The sequence below is a fragment of the Clytia hemisphaerica genome, unplaced genomic scaffold (genome assembly GCF_902728285.1).
Source record: "Clytia hemisphaerica strain Z4C2 unplaced genomic scaffold, Clytia hemisphaerica genome assembly, whole genome shotgun sequence".
Lineage (NCBI taxonomy): Eukaryota > Metazoa > Cnidaria > Hydrozoa > Leptothecata > Clytiidae > Clytia > Clytia hemisphaerica.
Window position 1 is genome coordinate 1,880,984 of NW_027103994.1, and position 21,648 is coordinate 1,902,631.

General features: G+C 35.3%; 1 protein-coding gene across 3 annotated transcripts in view; it reads right to left on the reverse strand.

The window, feature by feature from the left end:
* LOC136811279 (uncharacterized) overlaps positions 1-14,442 on the reverse strand; it is a 32,884-nt gene extending 18,442 nt beyond the window's left edge. For 2 of the 3 annotated variants that reach the window (XM_067067895.1, XM_067067894.1), the window contains exons 1-9: positions 14,253-14,442; positions 13,597-13,842; positions 11,772-11,909; positions 11,389-11,430; positions 10,149-10,859; positions 5,916-6,086; positions 5,414-5,587; positions 718-824; positions 157-224 (exon numbers count right to left, since the gene is read on the reverse strand). In XM_067067895.1, coding sequence (XP_066923996.1) covers positions 157-224; positions 718-824; positions 5,414-5,587; positions 5,916-6,086; positions 10,149-10,859; positions 11,389-11,430; positions 11,772-11,909; positions 13,597-13,842; positions 14,253-14,325 — 1,730 coding nt within the window. In that variant the 5' untranslated portion in view covers positions 14,326-14,442. Of the gene's footprint in view, positions 1-156; positions 225-717; positions 825-5,413; positions 5,588-5,915; positions 6,087-10,148; positions 10,860-11,388; positions 11,431-11,771; positions 11,910-13,594; positions 13,843-14,252 lie in introns of those variants that run through there. The other variant, XM_067067896.1, reaches the window with a different exon arrangement.
* Positions 14,443-21,648: the final 7,206 nt, after the last annotated feature.

Here is a 21,648-nt window from a genome sequence, read left to right on the forward strand (position 1 = left end):
AGCCAAATTGAAATATCCGATTAAATTTGAGAGATGGTCCAAAATCGGCTTTTTCGCCCGAACTCCAAATTTCGAAAAAACGAGGAAATAAGCTTAATTCTCAATAGATTTCGACCATGATTGTACAAGCAAACGTTGAATATTACTTAAACATACTTAGCTGAATGGAGTATCACGTTATAAATTTTGTTTTCTTCAAATACGTCTATGTATGCTGAACGAATCTATAAGAATAATTGAAAAAGGTTTTAATAAAACTAACTGTATTTGTCTCTGTTATGAGAAGGTCAAAAGACCAAGCCTATCAAAAATACCTTTATACTTTTGGCAAATTTTTTGGGGAAGAATTTATACATTTCCATACTTTAGACATTTAGGTATTTTTCAAACCTGTCGCAGACACCCATGTCACAAATTTTTCCCCAAAGCGAGGATAAGAATTGATCGAAATCCAATTAGGGATAAAAATTCTATTGCTTCAACCTTAAAGAATCCACTTGAGGTGCGCAATCTTCGACATAGGAAATTTGAATGTGATTGAAATAAAAGTCAATTTCCTAATTAGACTGAAATTGTATGGTATTTTTTTCCACCAGGGAAGATATTTAGGGCTAATTTTCCAGTGCGGTGGGGTCCCAGCGGATCTGGGACACGGGAGTGCTAAATGTCTTTTTCAAGTTTCTTTTCGACCATTTTATGACGAATGTGATTTTCTACCTGTTCCCTGATTTTGGTTTCAAGTTCCCTGAATGCTTCACTGTATTTGTTTGAATAGTCTTGTTGGTATGGCAACATCAACGAAAAGACCATGTCTGCATAGGTTCCTGAAATGTTATCATCCAAAAGTCAAATATTCAAACTTGTTTTTCTTAAACAACCCCGAGAGAAGTATACATTGCTTTAGGTTGCGTATAGCAAACTTGTCAGCAAAAACACATGGAGCCAGACAAATGGGATTGAAGATAAAACCATCGATGGAGGGGTTACCGAAAACGAGGGCTTGGTTACCACATCTCCCGCTGCAAAATCCTTGACGCGGGCTTTCAAATTCCTTGACACGGGCTTGCAAAATTCCGTAATTTAAACCTTCCAGATTTTGAAAATTTTCCGACCTTCAGAGCTTAAGCGTGTCAGATGAAAATGCCTGCATCTGGGTGCCAGATAATGATAAAACCCTCTGTGGATATCCAGTACAAAACAGATTGCAAAAAGGGGTACCCTTATATATATCACTATATACAGGGTGACCCACGAAAAAGTTCAGACGTTTCTCGACGTCTTGAGGCCGAACAAATGCTTCAAAGTGCTTGGAGTTTAGATATTTAGAAAGTAGATATCCTAACTTAAAATTTGAGCTATCACTTTTTAAATTTGACCGATTTGTTCTCTACTTATGAGCTTTTAAAGTCAAAATTCACTTTTCGGAAAGTGTAAAAAACACGTAAAAAAGGGGTATCAAATTTGGTATTTTTAGACGTTTTAGATATACAGTTTTTGAAAAAAATCTGAAAAATCTACAAAAGCGCCAATTTTTATAAAAACTAGTCTTGTTTTAAACAAAAATAAACCAGCCGAGGCTGGAAGGTCAGCCAATAGAGCTTAGCTAGATAGCTTTAATAAGTGGGTTAACAGATGTAAGAGATGCACTGAAACAGAGTAGACTAAATATGTTGAATAATGTACAAAATGTGAAACATTGATTTAAAATTATGTAAAACAAGCCTGAGAGCTCCTCCAACCCCCCCCCCACGAGAAGCTCAAAGTATACTTCTCTTTAGCATTGTCCATATAGTACGTACGCAAAGATTTTCCAAATATTTGACACCCCCTCCCCCTGGTACGCAGAGAACAATAGAAATGACTTTGTTTAAACAATAGATGTACGCTTTTGCTGAACCCCCTCTCCCCCTTCACTGCGTACGTACTATATGGATGGCCAGTCTGGGTAAATAAATTTTGTAGTTTAGTAACCGTCAAGTTACACAACATGCACACAACCATCTTGAAGACTTTGCTGGTCGCAAATGATAATCGAAAGCAAAACTTAAAATTCACAACTATGCGGGAAGCTCATTTTCCCCCGTTTTGCTTTAAACTCACTTTTGATTGGTCTATGAATTTGGGCGATTGATTTACCGCCTTGGCGGAATAAACACACAACCATAATAAATAAATTCAACAGGGCAGCGGTGTAGCAATTAATTTCAACTGGGAGTCCTCTCTTCTGTGCCAAGCACTGGCAGTGTTTTTTAAACTTTAAAACAATGTTAAATGAAGACCAGATTGATCTGTTTGTTATGGCTGTGCAAGTTGTGACGAGAGTGTGCACAGCATGTTGTGTAACTTGACGGCAGCCCGCTTTCTGCAAGTCTGATAAGAGATATCTATAAACTGTTATCACCATTCATTCCATTCCATGTTCAGTCAAAATGTGCACCAAGGTTAGAAAAGGTTAGAAAAACACAATCTGCATCCGGAACTGCGTGAAAAATAGTTTGATCAATTTCAACAAGAACTGTATATATTAATATTAATATAAATGATCAGATTCCAAAGACCATTTGTCATAATTTTGCAAGTCCAATAATAGGAGATGTGATGTCATCATTTGGTTCCCGTCATCTGATTTACGGTTACGAGCTGGAGAGTCGGAAAGCTTTTCCGCTGCTTTGCTGGATTTCAACTGTTGACCTCTGCACGCTCTGTGTTTAAAAGTTTTCAAATCGAAGTAGAGAGCCGCATGCTAATGGAGAGTAAACCGAAAACACCAATTTATCCACGGTTTCTCAATTTTAAAATTCAGATCAGTCCACACGAATTCCCTTTCAATAAGGTGTATAGCTGCTTCTTAACAGAAAAATATTTTTGACTGACCGGCCGAACGACTCCCACTTTTTAAAGTAGAAATGACCGGAACCAAACAGTTTTTTGCGATTCGCCTTTATCACAAACACGTCCAAGTCCAAAAGAGCACATTGCATCCAGTCTTTATATCAAATTTATACAGTAGCTGTACTTTTGTAAACTTTATCAAATCCCAATAACATTATAACACCATCAATTCCCCTAGAGGCAAACAAGAAAAATATATGTTTTTATTTCAAAAACTATTAAAAAGCAGCAATAAAAAGTATATATCAGAAAATTCAACATAAACAAAAACTTGAGCAAACGGCTTTAAACCTTCAAAGGATATAGAAAAAGAATCCCCTTGATGAAAATCATGTGTTTGATTTGCCGAGTTAAAAAAATAAATGACAGAAATTGAAGCTTGCAACAGATTTACACTGGAAATACTTTGGTACAACACTGACTTATCACATCTGACTATCGCTTGAGCCGCCGCCATCTTGAAACTACATTATGATCTGTAAAAACAACGCACGCTAAAAGTACCCAAAAAGTTAACCCGATTGGAAGAAAGTTTAGAAATCAAAGTGAGATCGGAAAAAATCGGATTTTTTTTTGCCGTCTTATGATGCTGATGGAAGAAAATTTTACCTATTTGAATGCTCAGCTTAGGCTGACCAATTACTTTTAAAGGTGTTTTTATTAATTATTAATGTCATAAAACTCGTTAAATAAGCCAATTTGTAAGTGATTTTCTAATTGATTACATAAATTTAATACCTCTTTTTTACGTGTTTTTACACTTTCCGAAAAATGAATTTTGACTTTAAAAGCTCATAAGTAGAGAACAAGTCGGTCAAATTTAAAAAGTGATAGCTCAAATTTTAAGTTAGGATATCTACTTTCTAAATATCAAAACTCCAAGCACTTTGGGACATTTGTTCGACCTCAAGATGTCGGGAAACGTCTGAACTTTTTCGTGGGTCACCCGGTATATCACTATATATATCACTACTCAATGATGGTTAAAGAGATTTTAAAACGGAAAATTTCATTGAATTGCAGATTGACCCACATCGAGTAGTGCTACAATTAGGGCACCACTTTTCAAAAGACTATATACAACTTGGTCCAGGGTTCATAAATATCAGAGCTTGCAGTGGGGGGCGTACGAGATTTCGGTATTGCGGAAATCGGCTTGTTTTTGTGCGGAATTTCGGTAATCACGTCAAAACACTTCGGTATTTTGGAATCCAAAAAGACTTCGGTTTCGGAAAAATGACTTTTTTTACTGCGGAAATTCGGTCTGAAGAGCTTTAGTTTCGGTTTTTCGGTATCCGATTGTGTGCTTCGGAAATAATACTGAGGTTAAGCATATCACGATGACGGACGAAAAAATACGAAATTTGATTGGTTGAAACTCACTAGCCTGTTTAATTTTCATGGTCGTGATTTTACCAATTTGGGACTTAACCTCACTAATTTCTATCCACAAAAGACGCTTTCTGAATCAATGACGTCAAGCACAAGCGCGCGCTAGATCCTAGCGGCGTTCGCGCGCACATATGATGGGTATAGGTATAGATTGCTCCACAACACAATCTTATTTCATTCGCGGACCTTTTGTAAGCAGTGAAAAATTGAAGCTTTTTCAAAACGGACCAAAGCTGGTACGATGAATGGCACGATGCCTCGAGGGCTTTGTGAGAAGGTCAACATTTTTATAATAAGGCGTTAATATTTTACTGAGAGTCAAATCATCACCTATCATTCGGAACGATGAAAATCCAGTTCTATAACAGGGTTCCCAGCGGTCATGGAAAACCTGGAAAATGGGTTGTTTTTTGAAAAAGTCAGGGAAAACCTGGAAAAGTCAGGGAATTTTCGTAAAATTTCTCAAAAGTCAGGGAAAAGTCAGGGAGCTTTTTTTCCAGAATGCCTTGAATTTGATGGTTTTCAGTCAATCTTTGAATCTCTATTTTTTATTTTTTTTAAAGTCAACACACTATTGTAAAGCTGGCCGGGTTATTTTTGAAATAATTATTTTACTACAACACGAAAAATTTGACGTTTTTGGTCAGGAAAGAATATTCTCTTTCCATTCTAAGTCAGGGAAAACTACTCTTCTCAACACTTTTTTTAGGGAAAAAGGGTGGATTTTAAAGCAAAGGTCAAGGAAAATTTTTCGCGCTTGCTTCGCTCGCATTATCTTTTACAAACTTCCTTTTTTGAGGTAGGGGGTTAAACTGAAATTTGTGTCCTCTGGTCTGTGTCGTACCACCTCTTTGCAGCGTGCGGTGTCCGCGGGGTGTAATAGTTGTACTGTATGTGGCAAAAATATTCTTTTCCCACAGTTTCTTCCTTTTTTTATTCAAGTTTTTCTTTAAGTGAAAATTATCTACAGAAAAAAATTCGGTATCGGAATTAGTGAAATATTTTTGCGGAATATCGGAAATCAGGTCAAAAATACTCGGAATTTCGGAAATCAGAAACCCCGTTCACCCCCCCCCCCCCTTGCAGTAATTTAGCGATGTGGGGTGAATAAAAGCAGATGATAACTCACTTGGACAATTGTGTTGATTACAAGATGATTTATCAATTTGTACATCTTCGTGACCACATCTGTTGATTCCTTCATACATTGCATTGGTGCAGAATCTCTTTCTGATGTAAGAACCATTATTGCAAGGTTTATCACACCCTGACCACGGAGACCACTCACTCCATATCGCATCCACTGAAATTAGAATACTTGTTTTTAATCGCACTAACATAGCTTGCAGGGTTTGTAACACCTTGACTAAATGGAGACCACTCGTCTCATATAGCATCAACTGAAGTGGCTTAGAGCTTGGATGGACCTTAATAGCCCGTATTTTTTAATTATTAAGCATCGTCGAATTGAATTAGAAGGTACGCTAGGCCTGTCAGTTATCCTGGTAGCTGGTACACAACGTTTGATTTCAAAGTTTATGCTCATAACGTCCATCATAAAACGGCAGATGAACATTGAAACAACGTTGTGTGCCAACTGGAATGCTTTTCAAATGACAACTTTTGCTTACCAGGACACAGATGCACGTTACAAAGTTCTGTTTCATTAGTAACACCATAACACGGAAAACCATTGAATTGTGGTCGTGGTTGGTCACACTTTCGTTCTCTGTACCGTAAGCCATTGTTGCATTCTTTGGTACAGTTTGACCATTTTGTCCATTGTCTAAAGCCACCGTGAACTTAAAACAGACGTATTGTAAAATTTGATATTAAGGGGCCTTTTTAAAGCACGCCCGGTATTGGTGCATCGTCATTTATATTTCTTTTTTTCGGTACTGAAAGGTTTTTTCATTGTTTTAAAGATTAATCTATATATTACAAAAGTTTTAACGTCACATTGTTAAAACTGCTGAAATTACTACTTAGCACTATAAAATGTTTTTGCTTAATTTAGAAATCTAAATAATAAAATCAATTGTAAAAGGGGTTACGCACGATACGAAAATCTCGTGTTCGCAAGCGAAAGGTTTTTTACACCATATACCGTAGGATTGCTAAACTTCCTTATTCCCAGCGAAACTTTCCGATTGCTAGTGTACAACGGAAAAGGACCAAAACGCCACAAAAGTAGATTTAACACCGATTTTTGCCGGAGACGCCTAGAAGCAAAAAGATGGGCCAGGTATCTTTTCCCGGGAATGAGAAAGTTAGCCATTTTATGATACAATTTTAAAAACTTATACCCAGCCGTTTGCGTGATGCCGTGATCGGGAAATAATTCGAGGTATGATTTGGGCTATTTTCGTGATACTTGCATGGTGAATAAACCTTTTTTGGTAATTTTCATGATCGTCACGAGAGCAAGGAAAATTTCTATCAATGCATTTTAAACATGTACAAACTCTGGTGACCCAAAAGAAAGTTGATATTCTAATTTCAAAACAAACTGCTTTCTGAAGTTTTCTTAACCCAAATATCTTAAAATTTCGACCTAAAATAAGAACATAATCAGGGGGGCATGCAGTTACTACAAGACATGATGTGTAGTAAGTGCTTTTTCAACACTTTTATTCAGGACCACCACCCTTTGCAATTACTACACCTTGGTAGTAACTGTTTTCAGAAAAGATTTCCAGGTACCACCCTTGTTTTTGAGTGATATCATCAAAAACATGCTCGAAATTACCCTAAATTGCGATTATTTTTCATAACCCAAAGCCATTTTTGTGCTAGATTTTCTTTTAATTTACTTGGTTAACAGCTGTTGAGAACATTTTAATAATAGGTAATTAGGGAAAGCATAATTTCAAAGTTGGGTCTGAGAAAAATTTCAATTTTTTTTTCGTCCATTTACAGTATAACAAAAATATTTTTTTAACAAAGAATTTTTTCACAAAAAAAATTCATTTTTGGTGAAAAATTTCGAAAGTTCTTTAAAAAGAATTAAAATATAAGCACTTACTACACCAAAAGTGCAAGCGTTAGAGTTTGGCACCACCCCCAAACAGCAGTTACTACACTGTGTAGTAACTGTTTTCATAACTTCTGAATACAGTACCACCACGGTAGTAAGTGTCATACTGTCTTGTAGTAACTGCGTGCCCCCCCCCCAAACATAAAGGATTTTTTGGTATAAAAAATATCTTATGATAATTGGTGCAAAGTAACAGAATTTCGTTCTGTCTTTTTCTCTTTTCTTGTTTTTTTTAATCAGGGGGTAATGTATATCTACAAAAATTGATCTTGTTCATCAAAAATTGAGAATATTTTACAATAGAAAACCAAAGGGAAATTTATATTTTCAAAATAGATGAAATATTTTGCATATACTTTCATATAAAATATATTGGAAAAAAGGTTTAATATATAAAATATTGGAGAAAAGGTAAAATATATAAAATATTGAAAAGAAGATAAAAAATTATACATAGCATCCAAAAGTTATATTTTTTGAAATGCATGTCAAAAAGTTAAAAACTTTCAAAACAGGGAAACAATTTCATAATTTCAAACATACACTTTCTTTAATACCGGGTGCGCCACAAAAAAGTTTCTCTCTTTAAAACTAATTTTCTAGAAATCTAAAAATTTTAAAAGAACCATTCTTATTCCATTGGAAAGAAGAAAGATAAACTTAAATTTTGATGGGTCATTTATTAAATTCGATTCATTAGATCAAAAGTTATGCTCAATTGAATAAAAAAGTTACTTTCAGAAAGTGCTCGAAAACGTCGAAAATCAACCTATAATTTGACCAACCGCGAAATTAAATTCCCGCGAAAATTTCTTCCCTTAAGGTAATAAGAACATGATAGAGGCTCAAAAGTGCAAAAAAAAAAAAAATAATTAATAAGAACAGTTGAAATTTTACTAATATAAAAAAAGGTGTAATGCAATGTATACTGTACTGGGAAACATTTTCATAATCTGAAAGAACGTCGAAAGGAAAAAATTCCCCTAGCAGAAGGCATTTTATAATTTTCAAAAGTATGGTGCAAAAGCAAAAAATGTCACATAATTGGCAATCATAATTTCCAAAAAGAAAAAAAGTAAAAGTTATCTTTAAAAGTTCTACTGTGAGATTGGGTAACTTGCATCAGTGGAGGCTAACATGCATAGCCCTCAAATGAAAGACCTGACTGGTCATTAAAATACAAAGTTAAATCAAGACAAAAATGGAAGAGTAGAGCTGCGAGCGGAGCTGCGTAGTTGTATTTTAATGACCAGCCAGGTCTTTCATTTGAGGGCTATGCATGTTAGCCTCCACTGATGCAAGTTACCAAATCTCACGGTATTTCAATGATCTTATTATATACTTAAGTCATAAAAAAAATCAAATAAAAATCTTTTTTCTGGCCGGCCGCATGAAAGCTTTTTTCCTTCACCTGCATTCCGGAAACACTACATTTTTTCATTTTTGCCTGACAGCATTTTTTAAATGCATGTGGGAGAAAATGTCAAGTTCACGACAAAAGTTTTCTACATTTTACACACGGGGAAGAAAATGTTCAAAGTCACAGCAAAAATTTCCACGTTTTAAACGCATGTGGAAGAAAATGTTCAAATTTACAGCAAAAATTTCCACGTTTTAAACGCACATGGAAGAAAATGTCCAAATTCACAACCAAAGGTTTTCCACGTTTAAAATGCATGTGGAAGGAAATGTCCAAATTCACAGCAAAAGTTTGCACGTTTTAAACTCACGTGAAAGAAAATTTCCAAATTCACAACCAAAAGTTTTCCACGTTTTAAACACACATGGGAGAAAATGTCCAAATTCACAGCAAAAATGTCCAAATTCACGACCAAAAGTTTTCCACGTTGCATTTTTCTGTTTTTAAAACACCAAGGGAAATTAAATTCAATCATCAATCAGTAAATTTTGGTCCGGGTTTAAATTTTTACATTAAAGCTAACCAGCTCATATCCAACCACAACCATTTCTTTGACTTTGGGTGTCGCATCATCTACCATCTGGTACTGGTGCATCATAAAAAAGTGAGTTCAAACTTTTTTGATGTTGCAAGTATTTAATTTTTCAAATATAGCATGGTCAGATTTATCCATAAATATTCAGTCACCTGGCTTGTTAGAATTTGTGTAAATATACGGTGGCAAAATTGAAGTTAGTTTTGTTGTGAATGGTTTTCAAGAGATTGCATCACTCTCATGCCAAACCAAACGAAACATCAAATCCAGGAAGGAATAATAAGAAAACTTCACCATCAACCATTTCTTGTAATAATCACACAAAAATCATGATCCAATTCAACTCATTAAAGCATAAAAACCAAAGAAAAATGGCAAAAGAACAGTAGCAACAGTAGTTTATTTTTGCCGCCATCTTTGTTTTGACTGTTAGAAAGCAGTATAGTCCGATCAACAATACGCTTCCGAACCGGGCGACGTTTCCTGATCGAGAAGGATACTTATATTTTCCTGCGACGTTTCTCGAAGAAATGACGTCTTCATCGTCGTATAAAAAACACCCTACTGTTTTTCACGCCGGAGCTCAATTTAAAAAGAGATTTGGAAAAAATCCATTACGTAATGCTTCCAACAGACAGTCGGGTGTAACTGACAATTCTCCATGTTCGGACTTAAGACAGTTGCACACGACGACGAAATTCTGAATGGAAACGAGGCTAAAAAAGCTGAAAAATCGATTTTATCACCCCGCATATCAGCTTTTTTTCCCGCGCTTTTGCCAAAAGATTCGCACTCGCTCGCTGCGCTCGCTCGTGCGTAATTATTATATTTTCTTTTGAGAAAAAGATTACTTTGCTAACATAAAGTCTTACTTGGACATTGCGCGACACCGCACTGTTCAGTTTCAAGGCTATCACCATAGCAATAATCAAAACATTCTCGGCTTCTTTGTTTGGTACCGTTACAAGTTGCCGAGCATGATGACCAAAGGCTCCATTGTCCAAAGCCGTTGGGCGGTTGAGGCGTGGGCGTGGTTGATGATGTGTTTTGAGCTGATTGGTGTATAGTGGATGAGCTGGGAGAGATTGTGGATTGAGAGTCTTTTGGTGTTGAAGTTGATTTGATATGGATATTCGAGCTGGTTTTCATAAGGTGAACTAATGGTAAAATCTCAGTTGAATATCCGTCCTTACTTGTGGATGATTGGGACAATGGAGTTGTTGTTGTGAATATTTGTGAATCTTTAACTGTTTGTATTTCAGTTTTGGCGATTAATGTTTCTGGTGTTTCTATTGTGGAAACTTCTGTACTTGATACAGGAATGGTGCTTGCAGAGCTCGATGATATAGTGGTACTTGATGCAGTAGTAATTGTGGTAGTTGATGCAGGGATGTTAGTTGTAGAACTTGATACAATCGAAGTACTCGATACAGGGGTGGTTGTTGTTGAAATGGTAGTTGAAGTAGGAATGAGGACTATTTGAGTTGAGGATGTAGGGATGACTACGATCGAGGATGACGTGATCAATACTGTTGTGGTTGGTACTGGAGAGCTTGATTCTGGTAAATCAGAAGTGGTCGGTACTATTATAGAAAGAAATCGATTGGAATTATTTTCAGGTGTTTTCAAGAATGTAAAAGAATAGACGCATTTTCAATGAATTTAATCAGGCTATCAGTGACTCTGGTTACAATGTTGATTCTACATTGATTTGAAAACATATGTGTACCAGATTTTAATAACCTTGGATATCATTAACCTTTATATATCCCTGGACCAAGCAATATCCGCCATCTTTGATTGGAGTTTTCTTGGAATTGGTACCCGAGAAGAAGTCATTGCCATGTTAAAAATTAACGTCTTACGCCGCTACATCATCAAAAGAATTGGAGGAAAACTAGACCTAGCGCTCTCGATGCATTTACACCGCTATCGATTAGTGCCGCCATTAGGGTACCACTTTTCAAAAAACTCCGATCAAAGATTTTGCTTTGCCAGGATTGGGAAACTTGGTCCAGGGTATATAAAGGTCAGTGTTGCATATATACAGTCGTGTAATATTGCAAGTCATGGATATAAATGAATAGCAGGATAGGACTAAAAAATACTTACTGAGTTGTATTGACGTTGTTTGCGGTGGAACGTAGTCAACATCTGGAATAATGATGCGAAATCAACTAAATAATACTGTAGCTCTAAGAGACATCCTAATATTTGACTCAGCTAAACTAACGGTCTTAGCACATGAGCAACTTTTTATACAAACCGAAAGGTTTAGGAAAATGAAAAGATTCGAAAAAGATGTTCAGAAATTTCAGGCGCCATCTTTTTGTTTTGATTTCCCTGAAATCTTTTTGGTCAAGATGAGCCCAAGAAATAAAAAATATTGAAAGCCTATATATAAATATCAAGATGACTCATCGGCTCTCTGGTCGGCAAAGCAATCCTTTGGGTAGAATGGTAAATTTGATAAATTTGATAAATTTGTAATGTACCTATTCTGAAGATTTTGTGGCTTAAACAAGCATTTTGTGAAAAGGCAGCTTCATCGTTTGAACCAGAGCAAAGGTTCATGTTCGAGCTTCCAGGGTCGTAAACTAAATAATTACCACTTCTAAAATTTTTACATTTACCTAGAAAAAATTCAAAAGTGAATTCTATTAATAATTTGTGGGGTGAGGAGGGTTTGTAGGGGTTCGAAATACCGTTTTCCCGTCAAAGTTTTTGGCTGAATCCCGGAATCCCGAAAGTTGAAAAAAATGATAACACCGTCACACCGGTTTGTAGAGGTTAAAATACCGGCATAATGGCAAAAAATAGACTAAATACCGTCACCGTCTGATTTTAAAATACCGTTTTCCCGTCTTTTTTTCGTCAAATCCCGTAATGCCGTAATAAAAAAGGGCCAATCCCGTCATACCGTAAAGGTAGAAACCCCCTTTTTGTTCTCGATATTTCAAGAATCCCTAATCATTATTTTAGTGAAAAGGAAATTGGTAATCTCACCCGCAATGAATTTAGCCCATGAGGTCACTTAAGAGCCCATATCGCCCATTTTCTTATCACGCCCGAAGGAAAACTTCAGTTCAAAGAGGCATTTTTTTAGTTGGAATGTTTTCGCACAAAAATTATTTGAAAATTTGCATTTAGGGATTGATGGCACTTGATGTGTTAAAAGAATATTGGTATTTAGATCAAGGGCGCGGATTAGCATGAAGTTGTTTTAATCTCAGATTTCAGGGAATTTGCATTGATTTCATAATTGGAATAGGCAGATAAATCATAGCAAATTCCTGAGAATATGTAGATTAGCGTTGAGAAAATTTCTTCAAATGAATCCGGGAAATTAGATTATGAGGTGGGCAAATTCAAGATTATTCGTTTCTTGAATTAGCGCATTCCGCTGCTGTTACCTGGGACGAAAAAAAAACCCAGGGTCGGATACAGGAGGTAGGCTATCTTATCCATGGAGAGTAATTAGTTTCCATATAAGGTAATACGATAATAAAGTGCACTCTCCTCCATTGGTTATTCACAACTAATCAAGTAGCCAACGCGGGAAAAATAAATCCCATTCTCACAGATATGGTGGGATTTCTGTTAGACGGTGAGGGTAAAAGTAAGGGACCAAAACTCGATAAGGATTGATGTACCCATGTTTTTTATTGCTGGAGATTTCAGTTCTTTGGTTTTTAAGTCAGAAAATCCAGTTGGGGATAGGAAAATAGCACAATATTTTGCATTGAGGATTTTTTTATCTGATTATTTTCAGTGGGGACAAAAATCAGAGTATTATTCTTCACTGGGGACGTTATTTTGGCCATTTGGAAGGGGTCCCAGTTGGTCTGTGAAAAGGGGGTGTAAAAATGAGTGTGACAATTCATTGACATGAAAGGCATACATTCGAACAAAAAGGCCTTTGCTCAAATTTTGTTAGAATAGCCGAGAGAATAGCTATATAAGTGTAATACAACTATATGAGCGAAAATAAGACTGGGACGGTTTTAGGGTGGCAAAACGGACAAAGAAATGCATGGGCCCCGTCAACGGGGGGCCGGGGGGGGGTCATACTTTTTTAAGAGTTACTATTTTAAACTGGTTTGAGACCAAATCAAACGACAAAAACTATTATTTTCGCCAATCAGATATCGTTTTAAGGTGTTTTGAGGGTGTAAAAAGTGAAAATATTTCTTTGTCGCCCAACCATGTTGGCCCCCTCCCTCAAAATGGCTCACCAGGGCCCATGAAATGCCTGTGCGGCAATTTGCGGCTACGGTCGAAAAGGTGTATAAGGTAGTTTGGGAAGAAAAAAATTCACACTTGAACCAAGATTATCCAATGCTAATTCTACGCTTGTTGTTTTGATTCCACAATACGTTATACCATTGACGTGTATCAAGAGCCTTGATTCTCTTGCTTCTTTTGTTGTAGTAATGTGTGGCACCAATGATGTAAAAGTTAGTTTGGTCTTCCCTAATTGCCACCCTTCTTCGATTGTTAGATAATAATTTTTCCTTTTGAATGTATCTTCTATATACAAAGGCTTTTGTGACCATGTGTCAGGTCCTGTAAAGAAATGACGCAAAAATTGGACTTTAGACTCTCTGTCTATTTTAAACTCAAAATGGAAATCTTTTTTTTTTTCGGATTTCAGAAAAGTTTAAATTAAAAGAATAATTCTAATAATTCAATGTTTTCCTTCGACGGGGACTAATCTGTTCTCTTACTCCAAAATAGGCAAGGAAATTATCAAAATATAAATACTGCATTGTTAAAATACGACCCAATACCAAGCTATAATGGTTTGTTGTTTTGGAGTTGAAATGGCTGTATTTATAGATATTACTGATGTTGAATAGATGTTTTGGGTCCTGGTAGCTATCTATTTTCGTAAGCCCTGGAAGATGTTAATATCTTTAAAGAAAAAACATTTGAGACTGAAAAAAATACAAAGAGAAAAAAGCAATACGTATTACCATTTTGTCTTGATGGTTCAATATGGGTCAACCAAATCATCCCAAAAACCAAGATTGAAGCTGGCCTTTTCATATTTTTTTTTAACTTTATTTTTTTTCTGTAAAAATGAAACGAAGACTGATGACCAGCCAGGAAACTTCCAAACCAGTAATTACTTGCTTGACTTATCTCCGATCTCTCTTCGATAGTAGACTGGCACGCCAGTCGGGCTGGAACGGTATCACGCGGGAAAAGTGAGAACAGGAGTTAGGTAAGCGTAGGAAGAAATTTTGTCGGCGGCGAGGGCTGAAAGCCCGACTGGAGCGAAACCCCAGGAAGGAAAAAACGGCTAAGCTGAAGCCCCAATCTTACAACGCCAGATTTCGGCGTTGTAGAAATGAATGAACTTTGAGAAATTCGTGAAATGAGAAATGAAAACTTCCGTCAAAGTCGCAGATCGTGTTGTTTTGATTTTTGAGGAGGGAGTGATTGGAAAAAATAATGGCTGACTTCTAGTGGAAATTTTTATTTGAAAAGATTTTGTTTTGTTTCTTGTTTCTTATTGATGAGTCTCTTCTTTGTGTATATGTGGCTTTTCTTCATGGTTCTCTGCATGCAAAATTCTTTGGCTCATTTTTGATTGTTTTTTGTTTTGATTTGAGAGGCAAGAGAAGATGGAAAATCTTGTAACATCAGTTATCAGAACTTGTTGACTTGTTATCTTTTCCTATTCATAACTCATTCAATTTTAGGAATGGAGTATTCAGATTGCAAACACTATGGACGCTGTGAGTTTTTTTTTCATTTCAGCTTTCTTTTTCCTAGGTTTGCAGGTGGTAATCAAAGGGATAACCCAGGTACAGTAGCTAACAATTATTTACTGACATTCAAACACATAAGACGTTTTAATTTTCCAGGACTCACGAGTCAAAGGTTCTTTATCAAAAATATATGGTTGTTAGACTACCAGAGACTACTACACGACACTGACACAATGTCGTGTGTATTGGAAGTGCTACAAACTTTTGTGAATATCTACCTGGTTATCCCTTTGTTTTGAGTTTAATACGTACTGTATCTATCCCTATGATAAAATTACACAGTTTTGAGTAGAAATAAAGTTATGGTAAAGCGGCACTGACAAATTTCTCCAAAAAATATTTTCTTTCAAATTATGAAATATTAAAAGTCTTCTTACATCTAAAAATGATTAAATTTGTTCGCCATGCTTATGTTTTACTCAATTCTAGTATTTTTTCCAAAACTTATATATACTTACGTAGAGGGAAATTTAGCAGAATTTATGGAGAAAATTGAGAATTCTCAGTTTGGCAACAAAAATTTCTTACTGTACACATAGTACCTACTATTACTTTAAACATTTACATATTTTTAAATTGCCAGATTAGTGTGGCAAGAAAACTCATTTTTTTCATTCAGCCATAAATCTTCAAGTGTGAAGTTAATAGACCTTTTTTCAAAGAGGCCACTCTGTTGAATAAATTATGTAGTCCAGCAGAAAAACAATGATAAAACCAGTAATTATGCATGGCTCTATCATTGTTTTTATGGCTGGAGTACATAATTATTCAACAGGACGTCCTCTTTGAAAAAAGGTCTATTCTATAGTACACATACTTACAATAAAATTTACAGAAAAATGGGTGATAAGTATATGTCACATGTTCAACAACCCATTTTTTCCACAGCTTACTTGTTTAACAAATTCTTGTCAAATTGAATGTCGAACAAGTGGGTTGTGGAACAAATGGGTGCCAAAATGATCGACAACCCAGTTGATTGACAATCCACTTGTTTGACAATCTATATAGTTGTTCAACAGACCAGTTGTTTGAGAGAAGAGTGTAGAACAAGTGGTCGTCGAACAACCATGCAGTCGAGCAAATGGGTGTCGAACTAATAACTGTCAAACAACCGGTCTAACAAATGTACCGTCGGACAAGTATACTGTCGAACAAGTGGGATTTCCCCAAAAATTATAGTTGTACGTAGATGAAAATTTGTCAGAATTTATATTACGGTGAAAATTCAGAATTCTCAGTTTGACAACAAAAATTTCTCAAATAGGTAACTTTAATTTAAATAATTATATTAAATTGTAAAATTAGTGTGGCAAGAAAACTCCCAAAAAATTTAGCCATAAATCTTAAATTAAAGTGTAAGGTTAATTTTTCAGCATTTTTGGTGTGACAAGAAAATTCTTCAGCACATAGCCACAGTCTATAGAAAAAGGTCAGAATTTACAATAATTCTCTTCTCATGACAAAAATACTGCATTTTTCTAAAATCATGAATACGTGTACCCAAAAACTTTTCTGTCACCATATAAACTCTGGATTTTCTATCAGAGCTATCTTATCACAGCACTAAATTCTGCAAATTTCAATTTTTCACAAATTAAATTTGTACATGACACTTATAATAATAATTATGCACCAATGTGTCATTGTTTTGAGGTTGGAGTTTTAGTTATTCAACATATGACATCTTAACTATTAAAAGTAAGTACTTTTCTGTAAGTTTTCCATTTAATTTTCTATGTGTACGTGTAATTTTCCTGTGCTTGGCTTGTACGTTACATGCTGACAGTCAGGACAGATTGTTTTTTGTAGCAGTGAGTCTGTTGAAGAGGGTCGGACTGTCAGACAGCAGCCTGGCAGTAATGACATTGAGAGTGATGAGAGGGATAATCTTTGGAGTTTTTTTTAAACTAACCAGGAAACGCTGTTTATTCTCACGATAACCTAAAAATAGTTTTCAAACCGTACCAAAAATATTTTTGGTACGGCTTGAAAACCTGTGTTAGGTTATCGTGAGATATTAAAAGTGTCAGAATTATTGATTATTATGATATGTTATTATTCTTAAAATAGTGTCAAAATTTTTTCAAAAAGTTTTGTTGGGTACTTTTGAGCAGAATTCCTGCCTGGTTAGTGTTACTGTTGTATTCATAGAAAAGAGTGTTGGAGGGGTTCACTTAGCCACAATGAGACTAGAGTAATCAAGTTCCTTAACAAGTAGTCTGTAATTACTAAAATAAAAAGCAAAAAGTAGTGGAACCAAATTAGACTGTTAGAAAAAATATTTCTTACCTTGAATGAAAGAGGCTAGCAAAAAGCCCCAAAAGCACGTAACATATACCACCAACCTGCATAAGGAAAACTGAATAATCCTTGTACACTTTTGATGATTGTAGAAAACTGAAGCTAAATTGCAAATACTTACCTTTCTAAGAATGTATGAATAACAAAAGCAACTAAAGATGTAATATTGTAAAAGTTTCAAAACTTGAAAGGTGGCTCCTCCACCACCCAAAATTCAAAACAAAGTGGTCTGTCGGCTTTTCTCCCTCCAAAATTTAGGAAAGCACTCCTCCGTTCTCACAACCTCCAAAATGAAGCCGTGGCAGAATGTTCTAGTCTGTATATCATCAGCAGCCTCTCACCAACTTTTGCTCGTTCTCCTACGCAGCTCCTATTCCAGCAAACGCCCGCCGCCTTTATATTCCCGCCCTCTGACATGATTAATTTACAGACTAGTTTGCTAGTCTATTCGATAGGAGACTGTTCATCTAATGTTTCCAGACCATCTAAAAAGAACGACAAATAACTATTAAAAATGGACAAAAAGAACGACAAACCCTAACCCTAACCCTAACTATCAAAGAACGACATATTTCGCCGTTCCAAACCCTCGACCTTGGTCAGTGAGTACCACTCCTACATATTCATTACTATTTTTACTTTACACTGTTTAATGACTAGCGGGTTAAAGAACGATAAATTACGCATGCGTATAAGTCTCTATTTGGGTGAGCTGGAAATATTAGATGAACTAACTCACAGATAATAACCCAAGTGTATGTGTTGCGTTGTGAGGAAAAGTTGTGTTAAATTGAGCTTAAAAAAACATTTGAAAAAGAAAAATATATATCTTTATTTCCTGTTAAAAAAAAATTCAATAACTTTTCAATTCTTAATTTTTTATTGTTTGAGTTGAGTTTGATTTGAGATCAATTGAAGTTTGTGAAATTTTCATCAAAAATTAATTTCGCGACAAAAAAAGTGAAAACATTTTAATTGATCACAGGGGAGGTATTTTTCACGATATCTTTCAATTTGAAAATCTGTTTTCATCTGGAGAGGGTCAAGTCAAAAATAAACAGCTTGAAACACTCTCAGCCCCGGGGATGAACAATTCTATCGAAAACTCGACGGGATAGAAATTTCTTTCTCAAGTCGAAAGATTCAGTTGGATGGTTTTAAGTAAAACTATTTCTCCTGAATTTCAATGGGGATAAAATCACAGTCAATTTTACAGTAGGCAGCGGTCCAAGTGGGTCTGAGCCACGTGACACGGGGATATCTTGAAATTGGTTACTCAATTATTTATGGTCTACCACTTGTCTCGATATACATGATTTTTTTAAAAGAACATCAAAAATTTTGAAGCCTCCGGATGTTCTTAACTGTTTGTGTTTTTAGCCTAAAGATGTTGCTAATATGTTTTTAATTTCACCATTTTAGAGTAATTTGTCCATTTTCCTTAAAAACGGGTGTCTCGGAGTCCAAAGATCCATAAAGTTTTGGCAATTGAAACGTTATGTTCTTATATAGTTTGTTCTTATATAAAAAACGTATAAGTAATTTCATTATTTGCGATACACCTTTTCGACCACAGTCGCGCGGTCAGGGTAATATTCGTTTAAACTCGATCCAAAAGACCGGGATGGTTTTAGGGTGGTAAAACAGGAAAAAACGCCCGCACGGCGATTGGCAGTTACGGTCGAAAAGATGTATTGGACTTTGAGTTAAAGATAGTTTATGTCTCAGATTCTGATTCATTCAGATTCCTAACTAACCTACTAAGGCTAAAATCTATTCATGAGTAGAATCACCTGAGTCAAATTAAATTGGCACGATCAACTTCACGAGACACAAAAAAAGATATGATATGGAATTCAAATCCAGCGAGTCAAGACACCCCCTTCTCAACAAAGAATTTGCCAAAATTCTCAATAAAAATTATACTTCAATCCCCCCTAAAAATTATCAAATAAACCAATCCTCACTACAAATTATTATTCTTTTCTTCCCATCCCCACTGAATTTTCAGACTTGAAAAAATTTAAATCCCCGGCCAAAAAAATATGAAAATATCAATCCCCATCGAGTTTCAGTCCGTTATAATTTTTCCCCGCTGGCTGAAAAAATCATACCGAGTCTGTGAGAAGGAGGTGTGCCAAGGATACATTCAATCATAACAATCAAAAACACATTTTCTAATTAAGTCCCAAAAGTTGCACATCCTAGCAAAACTAATGATTTTTTCCACCCTGAAAAGCAAACGGAATGAATAAAAAAGCGTAAAATAGCAGGTGGAAAAAATATATATAGGCTGTTGAAATATTTCAACTAAATAATATACCACAAAATATAACAGCCTTTTAATTCTCACACTCAACAAAAAAAACATAATTTCAAATTATATCATATATTATTCAAGACGGAGAAATATATTGACTGAAAAGTGTTTTTTAGATCCGATATCCCGTAATTCGATATAAAATATCTTGTGAATTGTTGATTATTAACTCGAATATTCTAGCTTTCTTCACGAGTTTTTGATATCATGAAAATTTACTTCAATTATATATCAAAATATAAAAATTAACAAGGATATCAAACTACCCTTTATTGATAATCCCCAGCTGGCACACAACGTTGCTTCAACATTCATTTAATGTTCATAACGTCCATATAACGTTAGAGGAACGTTGAAACAACGTTGTGTGTAAGCTGGGCGTGGTGTTTCTTCTTACGAATCAGAAGATCCTGAAAATAATCGGGGGAGGTTACTTAGGTAATGGAGCAGGGTAGGGGCCTTTAAAAACTTACTTATGGTAGTAAAAAAAAACCTTATTCGGAAAAGCGAAATAATCCCAAAAAAATTCTGATTGTTGTCTCTAAAAGGTTTAGAGAAGAAGTCCCAATGAGTGATGATTGTTTTTTACCAAACATTTTCCGATTATTGGAAATTGGGCGGCACTTACTCGTCACCCGGAAAACCTAATAACCTAGGGAATCCAGACTAGGGTGTTGAATTTCTTGTCAGATATAAAAAATCTCTTATATTTNAAAAATCAATTTAGAGCCTTGTAGGATACTTCATTCCAGACCAAGACGCTCATTTTAGATAAGGCAAAGTATGTTACTTTCAATGAAAGATTTTGAAAATCCTTAGATGCTCTATTCTAGTGGAAAATCTTATTTTCGTGTTCTTAAGAGCCTAAACCTTCCAAATAGTTAAATTTGAACTACTTAATATCAAATAAATATACTACAATCCTCAGTTTAAAAAGGCTTGAACTCAAAGAAAAATTAGGAATAAGTGATCCCAAACTGCTCCCAGCTGGAAGATTTTTTATTTAGGAATAGAAAATACATAAATGCTCCATCCTGCCAAATTTCAGTTCTAAAGCCCCATTAGATCAAAAGTTATTGCTCATGGAATCCATAAGCCATTTTCATTATGGAATCGTTTAATCCTAACGTGCTCCTAACTTTAAGAGGTTATAAGTACTGGTTTAGTTTCTCAAGAAGGCTCGGGAAAAATGGAATGGAATCTTCAATCCTTTGCCGATCCCCTGATATCATATTAAGAAAAGGTGCATTTTGTATTTGTTTTAAAACATGTTTAAAAAAACTTCACGTTTTTGCCAAAAGTGTTAAAAACACCGACTTATCTATTTTTTTCCCCACTGAAAATAACCAAATAAACCAATCCTCACTGCAAAATCTTATGCTATTTTTCCCATCCCCACTGAATTTTCTGACTGGAAAACAATAGAATTTGCAAAAAAAATATGGAAATATCAATCCCCATCGAGTTTCAGTCCGTTATACTTTTTCCCCACTGGCTGAAAAAATCCTACCGAGTCTGTGAGAAGGAGGTGTGTCAAGGATACATTCACTCATAACAATCAAAAACAAATTTTCTAATTAAGTCACAAGAGTTGCACATCCTAGCAAAACTAATGATATTTTGCACCCTGAAAAGCAAATGGAATGAATAAAAAAGCGTAAAATAGCAGGTGGAAAAAATATGATATAGGATGTTGAAATATTTCAACTAAATAATATACCACAAAATATAACAGCCTTTTAATTCTCACACTCAACAAAAAAACATAATTTCAAATTATATCATATATTATTCAAGACGGAGAAATATATTGACTGAAAAGTGTTTTTAAGATCCGATATCCCGTAATTCGATATAAAATATCTTGTGAATTGTTGATTATTAACTCGAATATTCTAGCTTTCTTCACGAGTTTTTGATATCATGAAAATTTACTTCAATTATATATCAAAATATAAAAATTAACAAGGA